We start from the raw sequence: 24,268 nt of genomic DNA on the forward strand, positions 1-24,268 counted from the left end.
TATAGAATATTTATGGCCCATATATAATGCTATACTAAAATTGCTGCTACTGGTACATGCAGAATGAATAGGTACATATAAAGGTGCATTCAGTAGAACCTCTCATCTTTCTGTCGGTGTAAATTGGAATCCCTAGGTTGGTTTCTGTATTGTCCATGAGAGACAGAGTGAGAAGACAGATATGGTACCATCCATTCAAACATTAAAGATGAATGCTGTGATTTTTGTATATTTTGTTTTCCAGTTTTTCATGTGTTTATGAGGTGACAGTACTTCATTAGACCCCTTGCTGTGGTTGTTAAGTGCATTGTGCAATGATGTCTTCCCTTTGTATTTAGGGTTTCTTCCATGGAGGCTGAAACCTTGACAGTCAAACTGAACTGCCAATGAAAAACAACAGTGATATAGTGACATCACAATATCATCCCCTCCCCTAACCCCTCCCCCTTTGTCATACAACAACAGCTGTGGGTGCTGCTCCAGTTCAGGTGGAGCACCACCCATCACCACCCACCAGGCAAACCACACATACTTAATGAACTGATGGATGATATCCACATAAAAATTACATTTTAACAAATACTGCAAAAGAAATGTGATGTTGGGACATCCCTAATTATCATTATGAGTGTTTACTAATGTTATGTAGCCTTAATCCTGTGTTAACGGGTCCTTGGTGAATGGTGATATGCACCAACTGGCCCATATGTGGGCTTATATCGGTTGTAATAGTGGTTCTGGAGAACCAGATCTCCAGTTGAATTAGTGGTTCTGGACAACAGTCTATCTCTATCCGACAGTTCCGACTGAATCGATGCCGGGAGCACCACAGTTTGAAGTCAAGTTCCTGAGGTGAACTCCAGACACCTAGCCTACAACTACACAGTACAGTACACACACATGCATGATACACACATGCATTGCAAGCACACAGATTTGCGTAGGCCTATTTTAGGCCTAGTTAGATTATTAACCTCAGTATGCAATATGCATGTTTTATTATACATGTCTTATTATAATAACATTATTAGTATATTGTTATTAATTAGTAATAGCTTAGTAGTAGTAATACAAGTAGGCCTGCCTATTCGTTTGTTTGTTTGTTTGTTTATGTTCACACTGAGGGTGGGGTGTGTCCACTGATGGGTGTGGTCTCGAGGCAGCGCCGCCATTTTGTCGTCGTGACGTCACGAAGAGAAACCGGAAGCTGGAGGACCACAACATTTTCTCTCCTCCGCCCGCGAGCCTCCTGTCTGTCTGTCTCTCTGTCTTCTCTCTCTGTCTCTCCTTTTCCTCCTCTCTTCTCCTCTCTTCTCCTCTTCTCTCCCTCCTCCTCCTCTCCTCCCTCATTCGGAAATGGACGGGTGAGTGTTTTGTATTTTGTTTCAATTTGTTCTTTTCCAACCATTGTGTTTTTTTTCTTCTCTTCCTTCCCGTCGAAAAACGAGGGGCGCGTGCGCTTCGTCAAATGAGAAGGGAGGAAAAAAAACAACACTAGAATAAAATAGATTAATACCAAAAAAGTATTTTCATTATAAACAGCCTCCTCGTTTAACTTTCATATTTGAGTTTTGTTTAAATTTCCGCGTTTATTGTTTTGTTATTGTTTGTTTTGTATTATTATTTTTTATTTCCGCGTTCGGAGGAAACAAAAAAAAGTTGTCACGAGGAAGAGCGGGGAGGGGACGCTCGAGCAGGAAATAAACCAATATAAATAAATCAAATAAATGCCGAAAAATCGACTCGTCCTTTCTTTCCATTTTAGTCGAACATTCTGGGCGAAAACAACCTTTAAAAACGGCGACGTCTCGAGCGGTTCGTTCGTGGTTGTTATAGAAACAGACGGAACGAGAGTGCGCGCGGCCATTTTCCAAAACACCAGCCGCGCGCGAGAGAGAGGGGCGTTCATTCCGACAAAAACGTTGCATTTTTATCATGTATATTTGATGTGTTTACTGTGGGGGCCCATTCGATATTTAAATAAACAAACACGAACAGCAATATAGTATTCTCACGATACATTCTGGTTTTGCTGTTGAGGAAGTTGCGCTGTTTACACTGTTGTTGATGGGAGAGGGGGCGTGACCATTGTTATGGACGAGGTGATGGTTGAATTACTGCGAATATTGGTACATTTTCCAGTATTTGTGTGAATTTAAGGGCCATGTTGCATGCACTTAGTAGTAACAGTAGGCCTAGTAATTACTCAGTAGTAGTTTCGTAATAGTGGTAGTCACAATAATAACAGTAAGTGTATCAAGTAGCAGTCGCAATGAAAGTGTAATAGCACTGTAGTGTAAAAACTAGTTACAATATGAGTATAGTATTACAAGCACTAACTGTCACCACCACTACCAATAGGTCTAGTAGTTTTTTGGCTCTCAACATGATCATGTTGTATTTTTGTGTTAGCGGCAGTAGTAGTTACAGGATCAGTAGCCTATAAGTTACGACTCAGTTACGACTATTACAATAGTCGTAACAAATCTAACAATAGTAGTAGTTATAACGGTAGTATTAGCCTAATAGTAACAGTAGGCCTACTGTTACTAGTATTAGGCTTTCTGAAAAGCCTATAGGGGTCCTTGTCAAGGACCCCTGACATGATATGTACTGTATTTGGCCACTCATCCTGATATATTTTGTTCCAGGGACCTTCAGAAGCAAAGATTTGTGTTAAAAATGCTTTAAAATAATATATTCAAAGATTTGCACACATTTTTTCGATAACAAAATTGCAGATCTACAAGCTCACGAGCTATGAGCTTGTATATCAGCTATCTTTGAATAGCCACAATCTAAAATATTGCTTTTTAGCTCAAATCTATTGTAGGAGAAAACTATAGCTCAAATCTATAAAATGACACAGATGCTTTCCCGGTCTTAATGGGTTAAAAACAAACACGGAACGACAAAGACTAATGGCATTTAATTCAGTGGTAGACACCTGGTTGTATGCACAGTAGACATAGCAAACATAGTAGAATGTAAACACATAGATAGGGTAGCCATGATTGATAGAATCAAATATATAATGAAGCATAATCAAAAGAAAGTTGATAAACTGACAATGTGAATACTGAATATCAGGATGATATATAAATAATAATACTGTTGCATTAATGTAGTATCATTGTAATACAACAACTATAATAATTTAGGCTAAATAGTTGGGTAATGGTGTGCATGTTGTGGTTGATGGCTTGAGGGTGTTTAGAAATCTGACAACTCTGGGGAAAAAGCTTTTGCAGAACCTTACAGAGTTCCTACTACGGCTGCTGTGATTATGTAACAACCACTGCGGATACTGTAACAACTATTGTTACTACTTATACTTACTAATACTGTAAATATACTACTATTATTGATACATCTACTATTACTAATACTGTAATTATTCTATTATTACTAATACTGTTAATATTACTGATACTGTAACAACTATCACTGATACTGTAACAATTAATGCTAGTGCTATTACATACTATTTTACTACTACTACTAATATTACTGATACTTGAACAACTACCTAGGCTACTAATACTGTAACTATTACTATTACTGATACTGTAGTGCACTACCTTTTCTGATACTTTAACTACTATACTATTCTATACTATTAGAATATATACTATTCTACTACTACCACCATCACCAGTATTACTACTTATACTATTGCTGATCCTGTAACAGCTACTGCTGATATTCTAACTATTATTAAGCTACCACAAATAGTTGATACTACTACTACAATACTGAACCCACCACACAGTCTGTAGTACATTTGTGTATTTGTATGTGAGCTGTGTCGGCCATGTTTGTCTGGTGGTGTCTGGTTTCTCAATGAAAACATGGGTTTGAAGTTGAATTGAGATCCAATTTCAAGGCGCTCCACGGTTTTACCGACCATTCAAGTGGTAGGAGCATGTAGTACGACGTCCACGCACAGTGGCATAGTAATACTGTAGTACTTCTAGCAGCCTTGCTTGAGGGCAACTGGACCCCTACTACTCCCAGGGGGAGAATGAACTGACAATCATGTCCATCCACGAGGTTTATAATCTGTCCTGAAGTGTCTTATTACAAGGGGTAGGAACCCATTTGAATTATATATTAGACGTATTCTCTCTCTCCCTCCCTCTCTCCCTCTCTTTCCTTTCCTATCCTCTCATCTGTGTGTCTCTCTTTTTCTCTCCTTTCCTATCTCCTCTCTCTCGATGACGACAGTTTGTTTAAAATATCAATTTGTTTGCGGGGGAGTCATTTGCAGGTAGGATGGAGAGAGAGTGGCACGTGGTTGTACGGGGCACACGCGCACAGGGAACTTATTTCTTTGTGGTGTGGTTGGAGGGTGGAACTGCCTTCTCTAATATTTATATCATGATTGATTGGACATACTATTTTCTGCTACTGCTGGCTGCCACTGATTATTATTATTTACTAATATAGTAGTATTACTACAAATACCACGTGTACTAGTAAATATCTTGCTGATCCAATTTGTGCCAATACACATTCAGTCCTAGGTTTGTATTCAACACAGTTGACCATCTCTTAATCTCGTGGTACATTTGAATGTGAACTCTTCAGGTGAAGAATATCTTAACCATTAAGCTCTATTTTATACTTCGTTGTACAATGGTGTCGTACAAATATATAGTGATAATAATAGCCGATTTACAATCACAATGCATCACATCACAATGCGCCCTGTTGATAATATACAATCCATCCATGTATTCCATTTTTAATAGCTCTCTATTATCTAGTATTTTAGTCCCTGATTAGTTGACCCAACCATTTTGAACAATTACTGTAGGCCAATTCTAAATTTGCTGTTTAAAAAATATAATATAAAAAAATCTGGAATGCACTGTCTGGTTACAACTTCTGGCAGCTGTGACTGTGACAAGACAATCTTATACACGCACAAATTAATTGCATTAAACAGTGCTGCCGGGTGGGTCTTTGCGCAACGCTCCGGCATTGGAAAATAAGCATTGACGATATCCAGACATCTTGCCAGCAAGGTGCTAACTAGGGGTAACTTCCCAATTGACAGCCCATTCATCCAAACAGAAAAGTACTGATTGTATTAAACAATGTCAAACTCACCAACATTGCAGCTGTGCAAAAATCTTGAATTATCCTCTTTCTATCTGTGTAACAAGTGTTTGTTTCATAAACATCCACGTAGAGTTGTTATGAGCTACCTAAGTATTGGAGTTTGGAAGCACTCAATAATAATGACGGGTAAGAATTATTTGCTTGTACGTGCACACGCACAAACCAATATTCGCCAGTGGTTGCTCCATGCCCTCTAGACCAGAAAGCATGCTGGCTAGGCCAAGCTACAGGTCCTGTAATGGGTTAAACACTGAAAACTATGTTAACAAACTCGTTCCCGGTTATTAAAAGGTGCTCAGCACACTGGTCCTTGTGACGTGCCAGCCAACGGGATAAACACTAATAAAACAAATGTATATCCGCGCACACGTAGCTCATAACCAGAGTGGCGTCATTGAGGGGGCAGAAACCAGCCCTCGAGCACGGGAGAGTGACAAGATGGAGTTTTAAATAAATTGTTTTCAATGAGAGCGGCACAGATATCAGCAATTTTAGGCATGTGTGCAACTGTTTAACCCAGTTAGACCTGACTTCGAATTTCTTTAAATGTCTTCTAAATCCTGACAATTTTCTGAAATACCTATGTTTCTGTATCAGTGGTGCTCAATATTTCATGTCAAGAAACCCCAAAATTATATGTAATTTGCCGCCGACCCCCATCTGAAAATATGTTGTTCCATGGGGACACCCCCAGAAACAAATATTTGAGTTAAAAACGTTCGTTCTGAAAGAATATACATTCAAAGATTTGTGCCACATTTTCACAATTTCACAAAAATAGCAGATGTACAAGCTTGTAGCGTGGCACTCGGTGCCGCGATATGAGCTTGTAGATCTGCTATTTTTCAATAGCTAAAGTATAACATAATGCTTAAAACACCAAAAGGGGTTCCCGACCTGAATGGATTAAAGTATTGTACAGTGACAACTAAAGTCTCTGTAATGTTTATGTAAAAACGATCTAAAATAAAGGGATCTAAGATCATTTAAGCTGGGCCGTTGCCTGAGTCCAGTGCATTCTGTCAACTTCCGGGTCCAGGACTTTATAACTATTCTGCTCCCCATCGCCGACCCTGATAGCCGCACAGAGCCGCCATTGGACTGGCCCCATGAAGTGAACGGAGATGTCGTAACTCTACTTCAATGCTCCGCTCATAAACAAACCCGTTCAGACATGTTTCTTTATCAACTCAGGACTGTCAGGAGATAAACGCAATTTTACAAAATAGTTTCCATGTTGAAAAATGTTCATACCGAAACGTTGCTCTGCTAATTAAATACATACTCATGAACCTAGCAAGTGGCGGTGTGCGGTTGTCCCTCCTTTCTTCTACGTGAAAAATGTTCATACAAAATAGTGGTGATACTAGCAGCTCCACATGCATGATGCTGCTCACTCACAGTGGTGATACTAGCAGCTCCACATGCATGATGCAATGTGTTTAGAACATTTTGAAAAATATGATTGTGTATAAGGTGATATTTTACGCTCTGAGTTCTCATCCAATAATTTTATTTTTACTAGTATGACCTCATGAAAAATAACAGAATGAGAAAATATTTTGATGCATTTTCCTCTCTCTCTCTCCAGGAATCTTTGCTGCCTGTCTGTCTGCTTCTCTCTACCATGAACACCACTAACCCATTGACAGGTAAGGTGTGTGTGTGTGTGTGTGTGTGTGTGTGTGTGCGTGTGCTTCCGTCCGTCCGTCCGTCCTAGATGATGATCTTAGCTAACCTATGATTCACCATTCAAGTCCCAGTGACCAAGAACAAGGAAATCACATGGTCGCAAAAACCCGCCTGCCATCACTCCCATTTAGCGAAATTTCGAGAACGCTCTCTCTTCCTGTATCAATCCACTTCGGCCACGACCACCATTACATTTTCAATGGACTCTTAACTTTTGAACAGATGGATAATTTTCCCCCCGCAAACGCACAGCAAATGGCTCTCTCGTTATCAACGGTCCGGGATGCGATCGTAGTTAAAAAATATATATATACTTGCAGGCGCATTTATCATAAAATATAATTTGTAAATCATCAACTCTGTGTGTCAGAGTTGATGATTTGTGGATTTTCTCAATGCATTTGTGACTCCAGGCACTTGTGGATTTTCTCAATGCATTTGTGACTCCAGCCACTTGTGGATTTTCTCAATGCATTTGTGACTCCAGCCACTTGTGGATTTTCTCAAAGCATTTGTGAAACCAGCACAAGGTAAAAATGTCTCAAAAAGGCGATTGGCTGCCTCGTTGCTAGGCTGCCTCTAAGCCAATGGGAGACGTACCATGAATCCCATAGTCAGAAGTCTTCAGACTATGGGATTTATGGCAGTCCAAGTTCCAGTAGATGAGTTGAACCTTGAACCTTGAACCTTGAACTGCAGTGCACAATTGTGTTAATGCCTCTCTAACCTCCTGGGACACCGGAACATGCTGTGACACACTATCAATGAAAACTATTTTCCTGTGCACATGCAAATTCCAGGTAGTCCACATCCAGGGGTGCTTACTGGAGAGAATGTGACACCCTGTCATAATTTCCAAGACCTGATGTCTAAGCAATTCCTACAATGCAAAAATAATAGGACAAATTTGGTGAGAGGAGCCAGGCTTTTACAACAAGGTCATAAGTGTCAGTATAATATTATGACGTCAGTATCACAGTCAGTGTCATATCACAATCAGTATCATGTCATCACGGTCAGTATCATGATAAGTATCTGGAAACAAGTCCACAGCAAAAGGATTTCAGTTCAACCACTTTAACCCCCTATGTACAAGCTCACTATTGCTATGCCACAAGTTGTGAGCTTGCAGATCTGCTATTTTCAGAAACATAGACCATTTGGAGGATTTTTTTCCTCAAACAAACTTTATTATAGATCTTGAAACGGGGGTCCCACTCCCTTTCACAAAATATTTTCAGGTGGGGCCCGGCCGCCCGGGGGTCTGTGGCCAAATGCATAGCCTAACTATTAATTTAGGGTCCCCTTGATGAACCACTGTTTTAACTATAAGGGTTTAGCAACCAAAATATAAGGTTTGTGGTGGAATGTAAATAATATGACGGTAATGGGCCTAATCATTTTATTTAAGTGCAGGACAAGATGTATTGTCCATTTTGCAGCAGGTAACACTGAAAATAATGCTACTGCATATCATTAAAAGATGAAGTAATGCTAAACTTAAAGTAAAGTAGTCTAAAGTAAACATGGGCAATCTAGACCTAGTCTAAACTATCTTAATGAAGGCATATGAATTGCTATTAATCATAATGAATACATACCCATCCAGCTTGTTGACTTCTCTCCATTTCCATTATGTTATGTAGTGACTAAAAATGAATAACAAGTCATAACAGACCTGTGCAGAAATCTCACGTTTATGAACATCAATCTAAAGTTTGTTTTGCTGCAGCCTCTGCCTTGTAGCTCACAGTTTCACATTGCTGTGTTTTATGATCTTCAGTCTAAAGATCATAAAAATCCTCCAAATGTTTTTATCTAAATGTTTCTGAAAATAGCAGATCTGCAAGCTCACAACTTGTGGCATAGCAATAGTGAGCTTGTACATAGGGGGTTAAAGTGGTTGAACTGAAATCCTTTTGCTGTGGACTTGTTTCCAGATACTTATCATGATACTGACCGTGATGACATGATACTGATTGTGATACTGACGTCATAATATTATACTGACACTTATGACCTTATTGTAAAAGCCTGGCTCCTCTCACCAAATTTGTCCTATTATTTTTGCATTGTAGGAATTGCTTAGACATCAGGTCTTGGAAATGATGACAGGGTGTCACATTCTCTCCAGTAAGCACCCCTGGATGTGGACTACCTGGAATTTGCATGTGCACAGGAAAATAGTTTTCATTGATAGTGTGTCACAGCATGTTCCGGTGTCCCAGGAGGTTAGAGAGGCATTAACACAATTGTGCACTGCAGTTCAGACCATGAGAGAGTATCAACAACATCCTCCAACACCAGTCCAACTTGAAATACAGTGGGGAACTGGACGACCAAGGATCTCAATAATGAATGAGCATCCAACTCATCTACTGGAACTTGGACTGCCATAAATCCCATAGTCTGAAGACTTCAGACTATGGGATTCATGGTAAGTCTCCCATTGGCTTAGAGGCAGCCTAGCAACGAGGCAGCCAATCGCCTTTTTGAGACATTTTTACCTTGTGCTGGTTTCACAAATGCTTTGAGAAAATCCACAAGTGGCTGGAGTCACAAATGCATTGAGAAAATCCACAAGTGCCTGGAGTCACAAATGCATTGAGAAAATCCACAAATCATCAACTCTGACACACAGAGTTGATGATTTACAAATTATATTTTATGATAAATGCGCCTGCAAGTATATATATATTTTTTAAATTGTCATATATTTGTAAAAATTTATTTAAATGCCAACTTACAAGTTACACGTTTTTTTTGTGGATAGGACAATACATTTGTGAAAATTATCATAAAAAAGCGTGACGTTTGTCTCAAAATGATTGGAAATGAAAGGAAAAAGGAATGCCAAATGCAGATTTACAATTCACACGCAGAATTGAGGATTTACAAATGGTATTTTAGGATAAACGCACACACAAATCTATATATTTTTAAATTTAAATTTGTAAATCGTGGAAAAACATTTGCAAATCTTGTAAACACATTTGTAAATCTTGGAAACACATTTGTGTTTTGTGTTATCCTTTTAACCTAAATATCTGAGGTTAAAAGTGCTGTTTGCATTTATGACTAATAAAGTATTTAATCAATCAGTCAATCAATCACTGATGGGTATTTAATATAGGTGAACATCAGAAACAAACTAACAACCCAAAAAAGGACTGACTGGGGAACAACACTAATATACACACGAGGACTGATTCCAAATGAGACACATCTGGGGAAGAGATGGACATGGAACCATGAAAACTAGAACATACAGAAATACACCAAGCAAGCAAAGTCTGTGACTGTGACAATGCTATATTAACTCATTTTTCTGGAACCCCCAGACCTCCACTGTATTAGGGGTGTGAAGAGTGTTGTAAAAATGTTTACCAGTACACCAATTTAACCAGTATAGTTGTGGAAGTTATTCTGTGTCATGATGCAGACGTGGACCATTCTGCATCGATGCAGTGACATTTCTTAATCCATTCTATATTCTTTTTTTCTTCCTTGCTTTTTACAGTTGCAAAATTTTCCTCTACATTTCCAATTTTCAATATTACTGCTTTTTCATCAGTTAGTAAAGCATCCATATTAGATACATATTATGAACTCTTTTTTTAGGGTTATATGGCATATATAATCACTCTCCTTAAAACATGACATTAAATTAAATTGTAAACTTACAAAAATTATATAGTGCATTATAACTTTACTGTAATATACAAAAATGAGGTTTTCACATCTCTCAGGCTGATACTGAAAATACAATAATGTAATAATACATGGTTTTATTACTAGAAGTCTTCACTCACTGCAACGCTCTCATGTCTGGTGTACAAAAAGAGGCAGTTTGTCAGTTGTATGTGTGCTGACAAAGACCAGGCACAGTGCACACATTACACCCCTTTCAAAGTCCTTGCATTGCTTGGCTCTTCAAATACATTTTAGTATCCCATTGGCAGTCAATGTGTTAACTAATATTCCTACTTAACCAGAAGACGTGTTTATTTAAAGGGATTGTGACATTAAAAAAAAGGTTTTGGAATTGTTCTTATTTTTTGTAGGTTTTCTAATCTCAATTGCACCCAAAAAACATGAACTTTTAACATTCAGTAGATTTTCTGTGATCTGGGGTTTTCTGGCTCTGATTTGCCGGCAGTTTGTGATGTAAGATCCTGCAAATCCCATATATGTCAATGGGATTTGCCAGCACTACACTAATGATACAGTTTTGCACCAGTGTTAATTTTGACAGCAAATTCTGATTTAGTTCTAGTCATTTGAATAACACACCATTTAGTTTTAGTCATCTGTTTAGTCTTAGTCGACTAAATATCAAAAACTTAGTCTTGTTGTCTTAGTCAAAAATCACCCGTGTGAAGTGAGGGGCGCTCTTATCGTACATCATCATGACGTAAAATTGATACTACACTGACACTGAATATAGGAGGGGCTAGCGCCCCTCAACAAAATTAACACTGTTAACATACTGACATACTGTAAATCTCTTTCTCTCCCTCTTGTCAGCGAATGGCAGTGACAGACTCTTCAAAAGTGAGCGTGCTCAGTCGGTCCCGTCCAGAGTGCTGCACCTCCGACGTGTCTCCGCTGTTGTCTCTGAGAACGAAGTGATCTCACTTGGACTTCCCTTTGGAAAGGTCACTAACCTGTTGATGCTAAGAGCTAAAAATCAGGTACTGCTGCACAGACTGCAAGACAACAGTGGGGGTGGAGGTGGGGGGCTTGTGTGATAGCAGCAGCCACCGTGCTCCGGCAAACTTCTGTCAACTCAACTGTCATTGCATCTCTGGATGTACACAGATTTATTATTTTATTTTACCGACAGCACGGGTGGGTGGCCGTGGGCCCCAGATTACTGGTCCCCAACGCAACTGTGTTGTCTGCGTCACGGTATTTACGGCCCATGCTGCTGCAGTGTTGAGTTAAAATGAGCTTGTGTATCTGCCATTTCCAGGTACTACTGCAGGTACTTCGAGCTAATATTATTAAAGCGCTAGTGCTATTCCTGCTTTAGCTAAATATCAGGCACTACTACTGGTACTACTATTGTTAGGTTCAGGATTAGCGATTTAATTAAATATGTTATTTGCATCCTATTTACAAATCTTTTTTCCCTTTTAATTTGTTTGTGTGTGTGTGTGTGTGTGTGTGTGTGTGTGTGTGTGTGTGTGTGTGTGTTGTCGTCTAGGCATTTCTGGAAATGGCTTCCGAGGAGGCGGCGGTCGCCATGGTGAACTACTATGCTGCAGCCCCCGCCCATCTGCGCAATCAGCCAATCTACATCCAGTTCTCCAACCACCGACAGCTCAAGACTGACAACCTGCCCAATCAGGCTGTACGTTAAAATAATAATAATAATATTATATATATATATATATATATATGTATATATATGTCGGGGGGAAACCTCATAACTCAATTTTTGAGGTGTAAATCAGTGCTATTGAACACCCTTTACGTCCGTGTGTTGTTTTGAAAATATTGAACCAATGGAAAATAGTAAAAAGTGCTTTGGACAAAACCTCCTATCTCCATTGGACCCTCAAAGTGTCTGCTGAAGAAACTAACTCCACCACCTCTCCCCCTCTCATGGAAGTAATTGACAATATAGACAGTTGAAACACCAACTTTGATGAGGCTGTATTGCTCAATGACAAATTTAATCATTATAAAAATAAAATAAATCAACATCTATTTTTTCATAGATGAAAAGTAAACAAGCATTACATTTTGATTCTTATGATCTCTTCAGAGGGCCCAAGCGGCCTTGCAGGCAGTCAATGCACTGCCCGGTGCCCCGATGCATGCTGGGAACATGGTGGCCGCTGGCGGAGCTGGGCCTGTCGCCGGTGTGGAAGGGGGCGGGCCCCCGCCGCCCGGCCACAGCACTGCGGTGCTGAGGATCATTGTGGAGAACCTGTTCTACCCTGTCTCGCTGGAAGTTCTCCATCAGGTAATAAATAAAGTATTGGTCTTCGTAGTACTAGTCAAATTGGCAGTAGCATTTATAGTAGTACTACTGCTTTAATCCTCACTTGGGATCGGCCTGAATGTATGGATGTGTTAATGGTTGTGATAATGAATGGCAGTAGATCGTAAGAAATCTACTGCAACATAAATGTGCAAGATAAAGTTCATGTTGAACATTGCCCTACGGCTCTGGACTGGTTCAGCAGCTGTCACAACTGTACATGTGCATGTTGACTCACGCATTGTGACGCGTTAATGAGCTTGTAGGTTTTTGCCTACTGTTCACCATAGAATCAGGTTCATGGGATTATGTAGCAGCAGTGCTAGTAGTAATATTGCTATTAATAGTACCTGTAATACTCCAACTTGTCTTTGTTGATGTGTGTTGTTATCCGTTATCTGTCCAGATCTTCACTAAGTTTGGAACAGTGTTGAAGATCATCACGTTCACGAGGAACAATCAGTTCCAGGCATTGCTCCAGTACAGTGATGCCCAGAATGCCCACAACGCCAAGATGGTGAGGAAACCGATAACCTACAATATCAGCTATAACTGTCTGCTTATAGTGACCAATAATGATAGTCATCTGCTTTTTTGTGACAGATAATGGTAATTGTCTGCCACCTCTGATTGGTAACCATCAATTATCTTCTTGTTGTGGCCGATAATGATAATGATAATTTATCTTTTTGACCGATACCGGATAGTTGTCCGATTATTGTGATGAATGACCAACGGTGATTATTGTGACCCCTTGACCTCCAGAGCCTGGATGGGCAGAACATCTACAATGCATGTTGCACGCTGCGCGTCGAGTACTCCAAGCTAACCAGCCTCAACGTCAAGTACAACAACGACAAGAGTCGTGACTTCACTCGCCTGGACCTGCCATCTGGCGATCAGCAGCCCATGGACCCCGGAATGACCTTCGGTAAGATCAAGGTCTTACAAGGGTCTTTTTTATTGGGGATCATTTAAGGGTGACTGATCGTCGATCTGCGATAAAGGAACTGTTCGGGAGTCTCAATACTGAACAAGATCAGAATCATAATGCTTTTTTTTCTCTTCAAGAATTGTGCTCTCTAATCCTCATCACGCTGGCTTCCATATTCTTCCTAATTCAGGGAACAAAATGCCTTGTCGCTTGGGTTGCCATTGAGAACTTTTAAGATAACAAGCTTGTTCACAGAACCTACGATCAGCCGATTGGCCAACAACAATAGTAATTATTTGTTTGTTTTATAGCTCCTGGCATCATCTCATCACCGTACGGAGCAGGATTCGCTCCGACCATGGCATTCCCTCAGGGTGCAGGTACTAGTACTACTACTAATAATGATACATAACGTAGCCTGTGAGTTAGTTCAGGCAGCATACACAAGGTTAACACGCTTGTGCATTACAATGTGGGTATGTACAGTGTTCTGCAGTGCAATTTGGACCAATTGGGCGTTCTTTTTAAACTCACTGAAGTCTGTGTTCTTTCTGCGTTCCTTCTGCGTAAGCGTGTTATAATAAACTTTATTTCAGACCCGTGAGTCCATGTAAAAGAAAACCGCACATACTAAGACAGTGGTATATAAATATATAAAATACATCAAGTCTGACCACCATTCCTCACACACCAGTACATGTCATGAGGCGGCTGTCTAGTGCCAACTCCACAAGATTCGGGCAGGTAAGTTATTAACTAAGTAGTTATAAGTATAGAGGCTGTTACGTATTGTTTGTTGTTATGCACGGTTGGCTCCCACCGCCACCCCAGCACCACCAGTGGGCTCTCTATTTGTTCTCTTCCCCATGGGGGGTTGTTATTGTATAGTATCTATCTCCCTGCCCTTAACACATAACGTCCGTAGGACGTGTGGAAACGTCATAGGGAATCGAACCGAGGGGTACATATGTGAAATATGAACGCTTTTTGGATCATATATCGTATAAATTAAAACGATAGCAATGTCTTTCCGGCACCCCAGAGCTCCTATTTTGAAGGAATCCCGGCACCGAATGATGGTTGTCTAGTTGTGCTGAACATGGAGAAAAGATGATCAGAGCCTGAATGGCAAGATAAATTATATATGGGAGTTCACTGTAATTGACTATAATTGCTGATAAACTGTGTCTTGGATATCTTAACAATCCCTCCAAGAAAACAAAATGTGTTCTTCAGCAGTCAGCCTACACGCAAAGTACTGAAAAGACTTGTGTGATGACTTTGCCATGGGAATGGTCCATTTCAAAGCACTAATAAAAATGAACTAAATAAATTTACAAGGGAACATTTGCAGCTATTAAGGAAATGCTACATACCACATATTCCCTGAATGTTGCCATTGCCTTATGAACAGACTATTTCACCCATTTCTTTTAGGTCTGTCAATGCAGACGATGCCAGCTCCTCTCTCTCTCTCTGCCTCGGTCAGTCGAATGTCCCTCGCCCACGGTGCAGGTCCACCGTTGGGCCATGCTGTGTTACTGGTGTCTAATCTGAACCCAGAGGTACCCATATAGTATAAATACATACATAGTACACACTAAATGCACATATGATGTGCATTGTAGTACTGCTGTACATTAATGTGTACTTGTTTTTTTTTTTACAGGCTGTGAACCCACAAAGCCTGTTCATCCTATTTGGTAAGTCTCTCTTTGATAAAAAACAAAACTGTATGTCTATGTGTCCCACTATGTACAATAGTGGGGCTTTCTGTAGTCGGTTTTGCAGTCTTTAGTCATGGTGCGGTTGAGGAGAGGAGTGTGGGCTTAGTGTCCCATTGGCCGTGGGGCTTAGTGTCCCATTGGCCGTATAGGGCTAGTCTCCCATTGGCTTAGAGGCCAGCCAATCATGAAAGTCTCGCCACTACTAGACCACGTGACTCGACTAGAAAGTCTGATCATTGATCAGCTGAGCTCTGCAAGCTGATAAAAAATGGCTCTCGATAAAAAAATAGCGCACTAGTTGACTGCTCTGCTTGCGTCAGTCCAAGCCCTGTCATCTCTTGAAACAGAGCAGAGGAGAGACTGTATATTACACAAACTCAACAGAGACTCCTAAAGGAATCGGATGCACATAAATTAAGTAACAGATAAACATTATGTTGCCTGAATTAAATAATTCAAGCCCCCCCTATAATGATAGGGGAAACACTGCAAGTTTGTATTTAATTGTAACTCATTCAATACTCTAGTATTATACTCAGTGTTACACGCTCCTTCTGTTTTCACCGTCAGCAGTTCTCAGACTGGATTTAACACGTAAATTAATTATACAATTGTTGTGCAATGCTTTGATGTGTGTAGTTCAGCGTGGCAGCTCAACTACCTTCTCTATCCAGAGCCGCCATCCTGTTAGATTCATCCAATATGTATGAAACACCCATTGTTGCTGGCCGCCACCAATTCTATAATAGGCTATTAACATCAAAACAACCCATTTAGACCTGAGGCTGATTCTACAAATGTCTTCTAAACCAGGTTCTTTCAAGATTTCAAAAATAGCAGATTTAGATCTGCCTATTTTTAATAGCCAATGCTAAAATCTAAAATTACATAGATGCTTTCTGAATGCTTTGTAAACTCCAGGTAGCCTACGTTTCATTTACCAACAGTCTGAACCAATCTCTCCTCCTAAACCTGAATTCCCTCTCTGTCTCTTTCTTTCCGTAGGTGTGTATGGGGACGTGTACAGAGTAAAAATTCTGTTCAACAAGAAAGAGAACGCTCTGGTCCAGATGGCTGATGGTACTCAAGCCCAGCTCGGTACTGAACTTCAAATTTCACTTGAAATGACAAAAGTTGTTTAAAAATAGTATGCGTTAGCTGAAAACACCACTCAGATTAAGCATTGTCACATTCCTCCATTGCACTCTTTCAGCACTTTTTTAGAATAATGGCTGTTTTATGGTCTTTAGGAGGAGATATCGGGGGAGTTTTCTGCCCCCCTATTGCTCCCCTACCTCTTTCCACAACTAGTCATGACTAGGTTGACCATACGTCCTCTTTTACCCAGACATGTTCTGTTTTGGTGGCCTGTCCGGGGGGCGGGGGTTATAAATCCCTTCAAATTTCCGGGGGTTTAGCGCGTGTATCACGTCACATGGATTTAAGTTCTCAGTCACCACAACTCAATTCAGTCTTTGGGATTCCACAACAGCCAGTACTGTATGTCTTCCACAGAAGCATCTCTTGTACTGAAAATTGCCGATCTACGAGCTCACAACACATCGCAGCGCGACGTGTTGTGAGCTTGTAGATCGTCTATTTTCAGTTATTAGCTGTTTTAAGATTAAAGAGTATTTGAAACTATAAATAGAAAACATGAAGTATCTTCCATAAAACCATAATCCTCTCGAATATATCAGAAAATGTAAGCCTCAATCTAGAACAATAGAATTATAGCATCTAAACATCACAGTCCTACATATTAGTTCTCTTGTTTAGGAAACTTTCATGCTGTTTCACAAATCACGGATTCAGACTCGACACAAATCCTAATCTGATTTCAGTCATGAGATTTTTATTTAGCTTTATTCCATGCAGTCACAGACCATTAAATCATCCATTGCCTTGTGCGTCTTGCGTTGCAGCCATGTCCCACCTCAACGGCCAGCGTCTCCACGGCAAGACCATCCGTGTCACACTGTCCAGACACCAGTCGGTCCAGCTCCCCAGAGAAGGACAGGAGGACCAGGGTCTGACTAAGGACTATTCTGGTTCTCCGCTGCATCGCTTCAAGAAGCCCGGCTCCAAAAATTTCCAGAACATTTTCCCTCCATCTGCAACCCTCCACCTGTCTAATATACCGTAAGATATCAGTACAAATACCTGTTCATTCACAGTATATTCACAAACTAAAAGTTTGGCTTTTTTTTTCTTTCTTTTTTCTACAGTAGAGAGAAAGAGAATGCATAACATAAAATGTCTTATTATGGACTTTTGTATGTTACAAATTAATGAATGAGTTCATTCATTGATTATTGTAACACACACACATGCAACCAAGTGTAAAATCTGCCATTACGATGCCATCAATGTCCGCCAAAATGCATTTTTGACGACAAAATCATCAGGTGACAAAAATATGACAAAAACTAAATGAAACTGTTAAAAAAACTAAATAAAAATTTGCCGTCAAAATCAACACTGCATGCTGGTTCTCAGCACACGTGTCTCTTATGTGTAAACTACGATGAAGAAAGAGGGGTAATAGCAAAGTTTATTAACTACTCGGATGAGAACAAAGCAGAGAATGAAGTTAATACGTCTAGTCTCGTATATTCTTTTCCTATTAAGTTAATCTCTCTTTCTCTGTCTCTCTGTCAGACCTTCCATTACAGATGAAATGTTGAAGGATTTGTTCTCCAGCAGTGGGTATAGTGTCAAGGCCTTCAAATTCTTCCAGTGAGTATTAGTATTACTACTACTACTAGACAACTATTATTGCTATTACTATACTACTAATATTCCTAGTGCTCTTACTAATATCACACCACTGATACTAGCTACCTACTGACACCATTTTGATCTCTCTCTCTCATCAAACCCCTCCCTTGTTTTATCTTTCTCTGTCTCTCTCTGCCTGTAGAAAAGACAGGAAGATGGCATTGATCCAACTCGCCTCTGTGGAGGAGGCCATCCAGGCGCTGATCGACCTCCACAACCACGACCTTTCCGAAAACCACCACCTCCGCGTGTCTTTCTCCAAGTCCACCATCTGACGCCTCCCCAGTGTGACTGTTGACCTCGATGTGACGACCATGTGACTAATTTTCGATTGACAGGAGAGACGGACCAACTGTTGACCTAGGACCCTTTGACGAACAATGACTTCCAAATGTCGACCTCCACCCTCTTGATGCACATTTGGCTGATGGAGAACTACAGGATGTCATCACTGTAGGAATGCCCCATTTCAGCTTTGACTCGGGCGTGACATGAGCGAGACGATCCCAAAACTCTGACATTTGGATGAACGTTTAAATTTCAGACAATTGATTGTGATCAAAATATGACAGTAATATATATACCAGGACAATAGATGCCATAACCAGTAATATACCAGTAAAATATATGTAATAACCAGTAACATACCAGTTAAAAGAAATATGTAATAAACCTTAACATACTAGTTAAATGGATGTAATAACATGTTATTATACTATAGTAACTTAAATGTCATTGCTATTACCTATCAACCATTACTGATAAAAGCCAGCTGGTTTTACTGGTACATTGTTACTTTATTACATATATTTTTAAGTATTCATACTTTAATAATTAAGTGAATTTGGGGGATTGATGCATATATAGTAGCTAGTAATTGATGTCTACTATAAAAACTTTGACTTTTAACTCCCCATACTGGTTGATTGGCTCTCATCCTAGACTTGTTGACTACCGGGACAGGTTGACTACCTGGACAGGTTCACATCCTAGACTTGTTTACTCCCTGGATTAGTCACCCAGCTACTCTACCCCCTTCTATTTACTGGCTCGTATATCTGGCTCACTGGTTGGCCAGTTGATCCGTTAGCTGACTGACGAGCTAACCGACAAGCTAATTAGATGGCAACTAGTTGCCTTTTGGACGAGCTGACTGGAAAATGGACTAGTCGGTTTGTGGAGCACTAGCTTTGGGCAGTGTTCGGCTAGTTGCTGGGCCATCTACTTGTCGACGTACCGGCCTTTCTGGAAACGTTTCTGTTTCCCAGCCTTTTTGGGATTGGACCACAGCCCTCCTATGACAAGGCAGACAAGCAACTGCCTCATATGGGCAACCGCATGGGATGGACAGGAGGGGAAGAGGCAACGGAACCAATAGGAATGCGAGCAATTCCCAATTCCAAGCCTTCGTGCCTCCAAAATCCTCATCCATGCAGAAATGTGTCTGACCCGCCAGAAGAGACCGCCTTCCCTCGGTGTAGCATCAAGGGGGAATGATCCTAGGAGCTTGCCCCAGGCGCCCCCATCTCTGGGGCCTCCTCGTAACGCACACCCGCCCCTCGCTCTGTCTACCCAAGTGGAAGGGACCATTGTTGTGATTTTCGAGACTCTTTGGCGTGTGTGTTCGTTTTGTTTCTGCGGCCCCCCTGCCCGACAAACCCCTTCATCATTCTGTAAAATACACATTTTTACAATGGGTTTTCTGAAAGACAACCCGACTCCTCTGCCCTCTTCACCCCAAATGAGGAAAGATGGTGGGAACATGGTTTACGGTAAAGATCCTTCATTCAGGTTGTATTACTACTACTTCTACTACTAGTACTACTACTAATACCATGACTACAACCGCGACATTGACGTTTGCAAACGTTCCTTTGTTCCCCCCGGAAGAATGGGCAAAGCCACCCCCCCGGTCGCTCGTTCTAATTCTAGAGTTCCTGTATGTCACTCTAATGTTTTTAGTTTGTTTTTTAAACAAGGTTTCAATGTGAAAACTTGCTGGGGGTTTTGTACCACTATCGGAGGGGGGGGAGGGGGTGGTCGATTTTACAACAAACGATCGCCATGGAGACACACTTGGGGGAGGGAAAGAAGGGGGTAGTGGGGAGAGGCGGGGGGGTCTTAATCTCTGGGGGTTTTCTTTCGGAGATAAGTTTTTCAGGTGATTGGGAGCCGCCCGGCATGACCACTGAACTCCTACCGTCAGGTGACCGGGGGGCCACCCAGTTACGACCACCAGTCTTCTACTGTCAGGCGTCTGGGAGACTTAACCAGGGGCCTTCTACCATCAGGTGACATCAGAGATGCCCAGTTCAACACTTGATCTCCTAACCACCGGGCTATACCGGTCTCCCGAAACATCCTTGACGGGGGAAAAAAAGCAATCGGATGAATTGCTAACAAAAGGAATTCCTACTCGCAGTTCATCCTCCACAAGAAAAATATATATCAACCATCCCCCCCCCCACACCCCCCAAAAAAACCAAACAGATTGAACTTCTCTTCGTTTCCTTATGTGCCTTAAAATCCTGCGTTAGTTATAAGTCTTTTTCTTTTTGTATGATATTTTGAATCTTTTATCGGCGGCGATGGGGTTTTTCTTTTCCTTTTTCGCATTGAATATTTTTGTTTGTTTGTTTGTTTTTTGGTAGAAAATGGCTGTAGAAAATGTTTTCTCGTTTCCTTTCTGTGGTCTGTGTTTTTTTTAAAATGATGTACTTTTAAATGTTTTTTGACGGTTGATGGGGATTGTGGGTAACGGTTCGAGAGGGAGCATTCATTGAATGCTCCTCCTGGAGCATTCAATTTCTGCCACGTGATTGAAATGCAGAATAAAAGGCCTGAATGGGCTATATGCACACATTTTGGAAAGAACTTGGGCCCCTTCCCTATTTAATTCATAGGTGTTACCAATGATACTAATGACGGCTCTGCTCCATTCTGGTCAAACAGAGTCAAGGTGCTGCTATTGTGCGTGTTGGCTCACTGGAAACACTCTGCTATTTGTACACTCCCAGTTATGGGGGTCCTTGAAATGAAAGAGTTTGAGAACCACTGCACAATAAATGGAACAGAGCCTTACCTAGTACCATCAATAACACCTGTGAAGGAAGTAGAGAAGTGGCCCGGAAGTAGGAAGAGTTATTCTGTGTGCATATAGACCATTGTGTGTGTGGAGGTGGGGGAATTTCGTGACCTCCGACATCTCAGCAATGCATTGCAGGTTTTTGTTTGTTTGCTCTTGTGAGCGTGACTTCAGAGCTTAGACTTATGAGGGGGTTTGCCCCCCCCCCACAAAATCAGACTTTGACATTCCAGTTTTTTTCCTTGCAAATTCCCCATGTATTTTTTTTTTGGCTTGTAGTTTGCGTGCAATCTTACATATATCTTGTAACTACCAGGTTATTTTCCTCATACTTCCTCGCAGTCGCCCATCTCTTATTCTTGAGGACGAAGGAGACTAAATCGTCAGAATTCTGAGCATATCGAAGTCAGAATCGATTTAGAGACATGTTGGAAGTCACTCCCCACCCACCTCCACTGTTCAGATCCAGGTTTAAAAATGTCATCCAATGGTGGACACGGTCTCTCACACTCAATTTGGGGTGTGACGGTGTATATATTTGTTTTTGTGTTGTAGCAGTTCCTGGATGTGACCTGTAGATGAGGGCCGCAGTCAGGGAGTTGGGTATAATCCATGTGTTTTGTCTTTTAGCTGTGCGTGTGTGCGCGCTCGCGACTGCGTGCATGTGTGTGTTTGTGTGTGTGTCTGTGCGTGCATGTGGAGAGGGTATTGCCCCCCCCCCCCCCAGTCTTCAGGCGATCAAGTGGGCTTTTGAACCCGCGACCCCCTCTGTTATTCGTTTTGCATAACAGTGACGTGTTACAATTGGCCTCGCGGTGTTCTGCCCGAAGGTTGAACTGAAGTGAACCGGAATCGGGCCAAAAGTTAGAGAATACCGCAAACAGTTTTAGAAGCAGATGGATATCGTTTTTTTATGTAATGACCATTCAGGAGGCAGCTTCAGTCACCCATCCCCCTGGCGCTTGTAATGCAGAAATATAAACCTTGGACCATTTCCAACTTTTGAACTTCGAGCCACCAAAATGTTACATTTTTGTCCCGTCGAATGCAATTATTATTTTTCCATTATAAAACAACCCCCGCTGGAAGATGGGGTGAGGCGTTGGATGGAACCTGGGTTGTTTTTGAACGCTGGGAGGATTGATGGGTTGGGTCTCTCTTTTGGTCTTCGGTATCTCTTTTGATTCTCAGGTGTTCACTGTGTGTCGACTGTTCTGTCCCGCGGAGACGACGAGGCCATCTCATTAGCCTTGTTTGATTTTATGCTAGAGTTGGATGGGAGAAGCCTTCCAATCCCTGGTCATGTTCTCACTCTGACCTTTGGTAGCTCCCAAACAGCCTGACACTGAATGCACAGGGCCAAGAAATTGATCATGCCTCATTCCTTTTACTTTGACTCCCTTCAGTTCATTCTACACCTAAATACACTTTTAGCGTGACAGTCAGACATTCGTCACCATATAGAACAGACTGTCGCTTTTCGTCTCCATAGGACAGAATCTTTTCCAAAACCAAAGGACCCTTTCGTTCGATCTTGGGGGAAACACTCAATTGTTGCTGGAGCAGTGAATGCCGCTGTCGAATGTTTCTTTTACTTTAGCTAAATTCCACTTACAGATTTTTCTAACTAAGTTCCATCATGCTGTCTTGTACATGGACAAGATGCAGAGGCCTTGAACTACTCCAGTCCGCCGGGTACCTCAACAACCATGCAGGCGGTTGATTATAGAATTGAAAAAAAAGAAGAGAAAAGACAAAAAATGTATACACGCCTTAAAAACTCTGCTACTGAATGTCGTCCACGAAACAATCATCTTTCTTCCGGGAGACAAGAGTGATTTGCGTGACAAGTTTTGTGTTCATAAAATAGGTCTTAGCTACAACAATTTAAAGGGAGGTACATGGTGGTCTGGATGAGGTCCCAGGGTCCCAACATTAGTGGAGCAGGTCTGGAACTAAAGTTGATCTTCAGGTTCATCGTTTTATTTTAATAAGTATTGATCCATATCATGACTATGATTGATAATGAAACTCTTAAGTAATTTCCCTCATCGTCGATAATCAATTTGTAACTTTACTGATCTATAATCTGGGATGAACTATCGCTCCTTTCTACCTATCAGACATTTAGGTTTTTTTTTTATGACCTCTCGGATGGGGTTGGGACTCTGGCACTTGCAGGACAGGACTGCCCCTTTTCTGTGAGTCAGCAAAAAACACAAAACCTTATAATGGAATCCAGACCCGCTTCTGAATGCTGTCGCTTCATATCAGAAAGGGTCATAAATGGTAGCGCCCCTTGGCAGGCAAATAGCACTTGCTGTCTTGTGTTGGGGGTGGTGTTTTTTTTTTTTTTTAGTTCATTTGAGTTGTGTGTGTGTCTATGTATGTATGCGACTATGTGTGTGTGTTATTTTTTTTAAAGGTCACAGGTCACAACTGGGGTTTCGATTTTAAGATACAACAATAATTCTGTTATTACTGCTGTTTGTCTCCAGGGGGTGTGATCACTTAAAAATGTATTTGTGTGTGTGTGTGTGTGTGTGTGTGTGTGTGTGTGTGTGTGTGTGTGTGTGTGCGTGTGTACACACACAAGCTTGGATATGTAATGAAGTGTGTTGCATTGTGGGTACCATGGGTTGGTAGATGAACCTATTATTAAAGACAAATTTTATAATATTTTGTTTTTTTGCGGTGCATGGTTTTGAGTGAATCTTAAATTGGGTTTTGGGGGATTCCCTTTTTGCAAATACCTTTAATGATTTTCGGGGGATATATTTATTAGCATATAAACCATATTATTATTATTTCTTATTTGAATTTTAAATGTAGCATGCGTTGAATAAAAAAAACATGTTGACATCTCAGCTAGCTTGCGTGTGCTATCCTCTGTTGCCATGGCTACCTAATCCCCACCCTCTCTAACCATG

General features: G+C 41.0%; 1 protein-coding gene across 1 annotated transcript; it reads left to right on the forward strand.

Annotated features, from left to right (window-relative positions):
- The first annotated feature begins 1,218 nt into the window (after positions 1–1,218).
- ptbp3 (polypyrimidine tract binding protein 3) lies at positions 1,219–20,316 on the forward strand. The gene is made up of 14 exons (XM_080756625.1): positions 1,219–1,364; positions 6,719–6,779; positions 11,347–11,513; positions 12,029–12,175; positions 12,593–12,793; positions 13,218–13,328; positions 13,577–13,742; positions 14,057–14,125; positions 15,183–15,310; positions 15,415–15,448; positions 16,478–16,570; positions 17,398–17,614; positions 18,134–18,211; positions 18,396–20,316. Exons 2-14 carry the CDS (start codon positions 6,755–6,757, stop codon positions 18,526–18,528), a joined length of 1,569 nt encoding a protein of 522 aa, XP_080612751.1. The 5' UTR covers positions 1,219–1,364; positions 6,719–6,754; the 3' UTR covers positions 18,529–20,316.
- The last annotated feature ends 3,952 nt before the right edge of the window (positions 20,317–24,268 follow it).

The sequence above is a fragment of the Protomyctophum bolini genome, assembly GCF_963924005.1.
Source record: "Protomyctophum bolini genome assembly, chromosome: 22".
NCBI lineage: Eukaryota > Metazoa > Chordata > Actinopteri > Myctophiformes > Myctophidae > Protomyctophum > Protomyctophum bolini.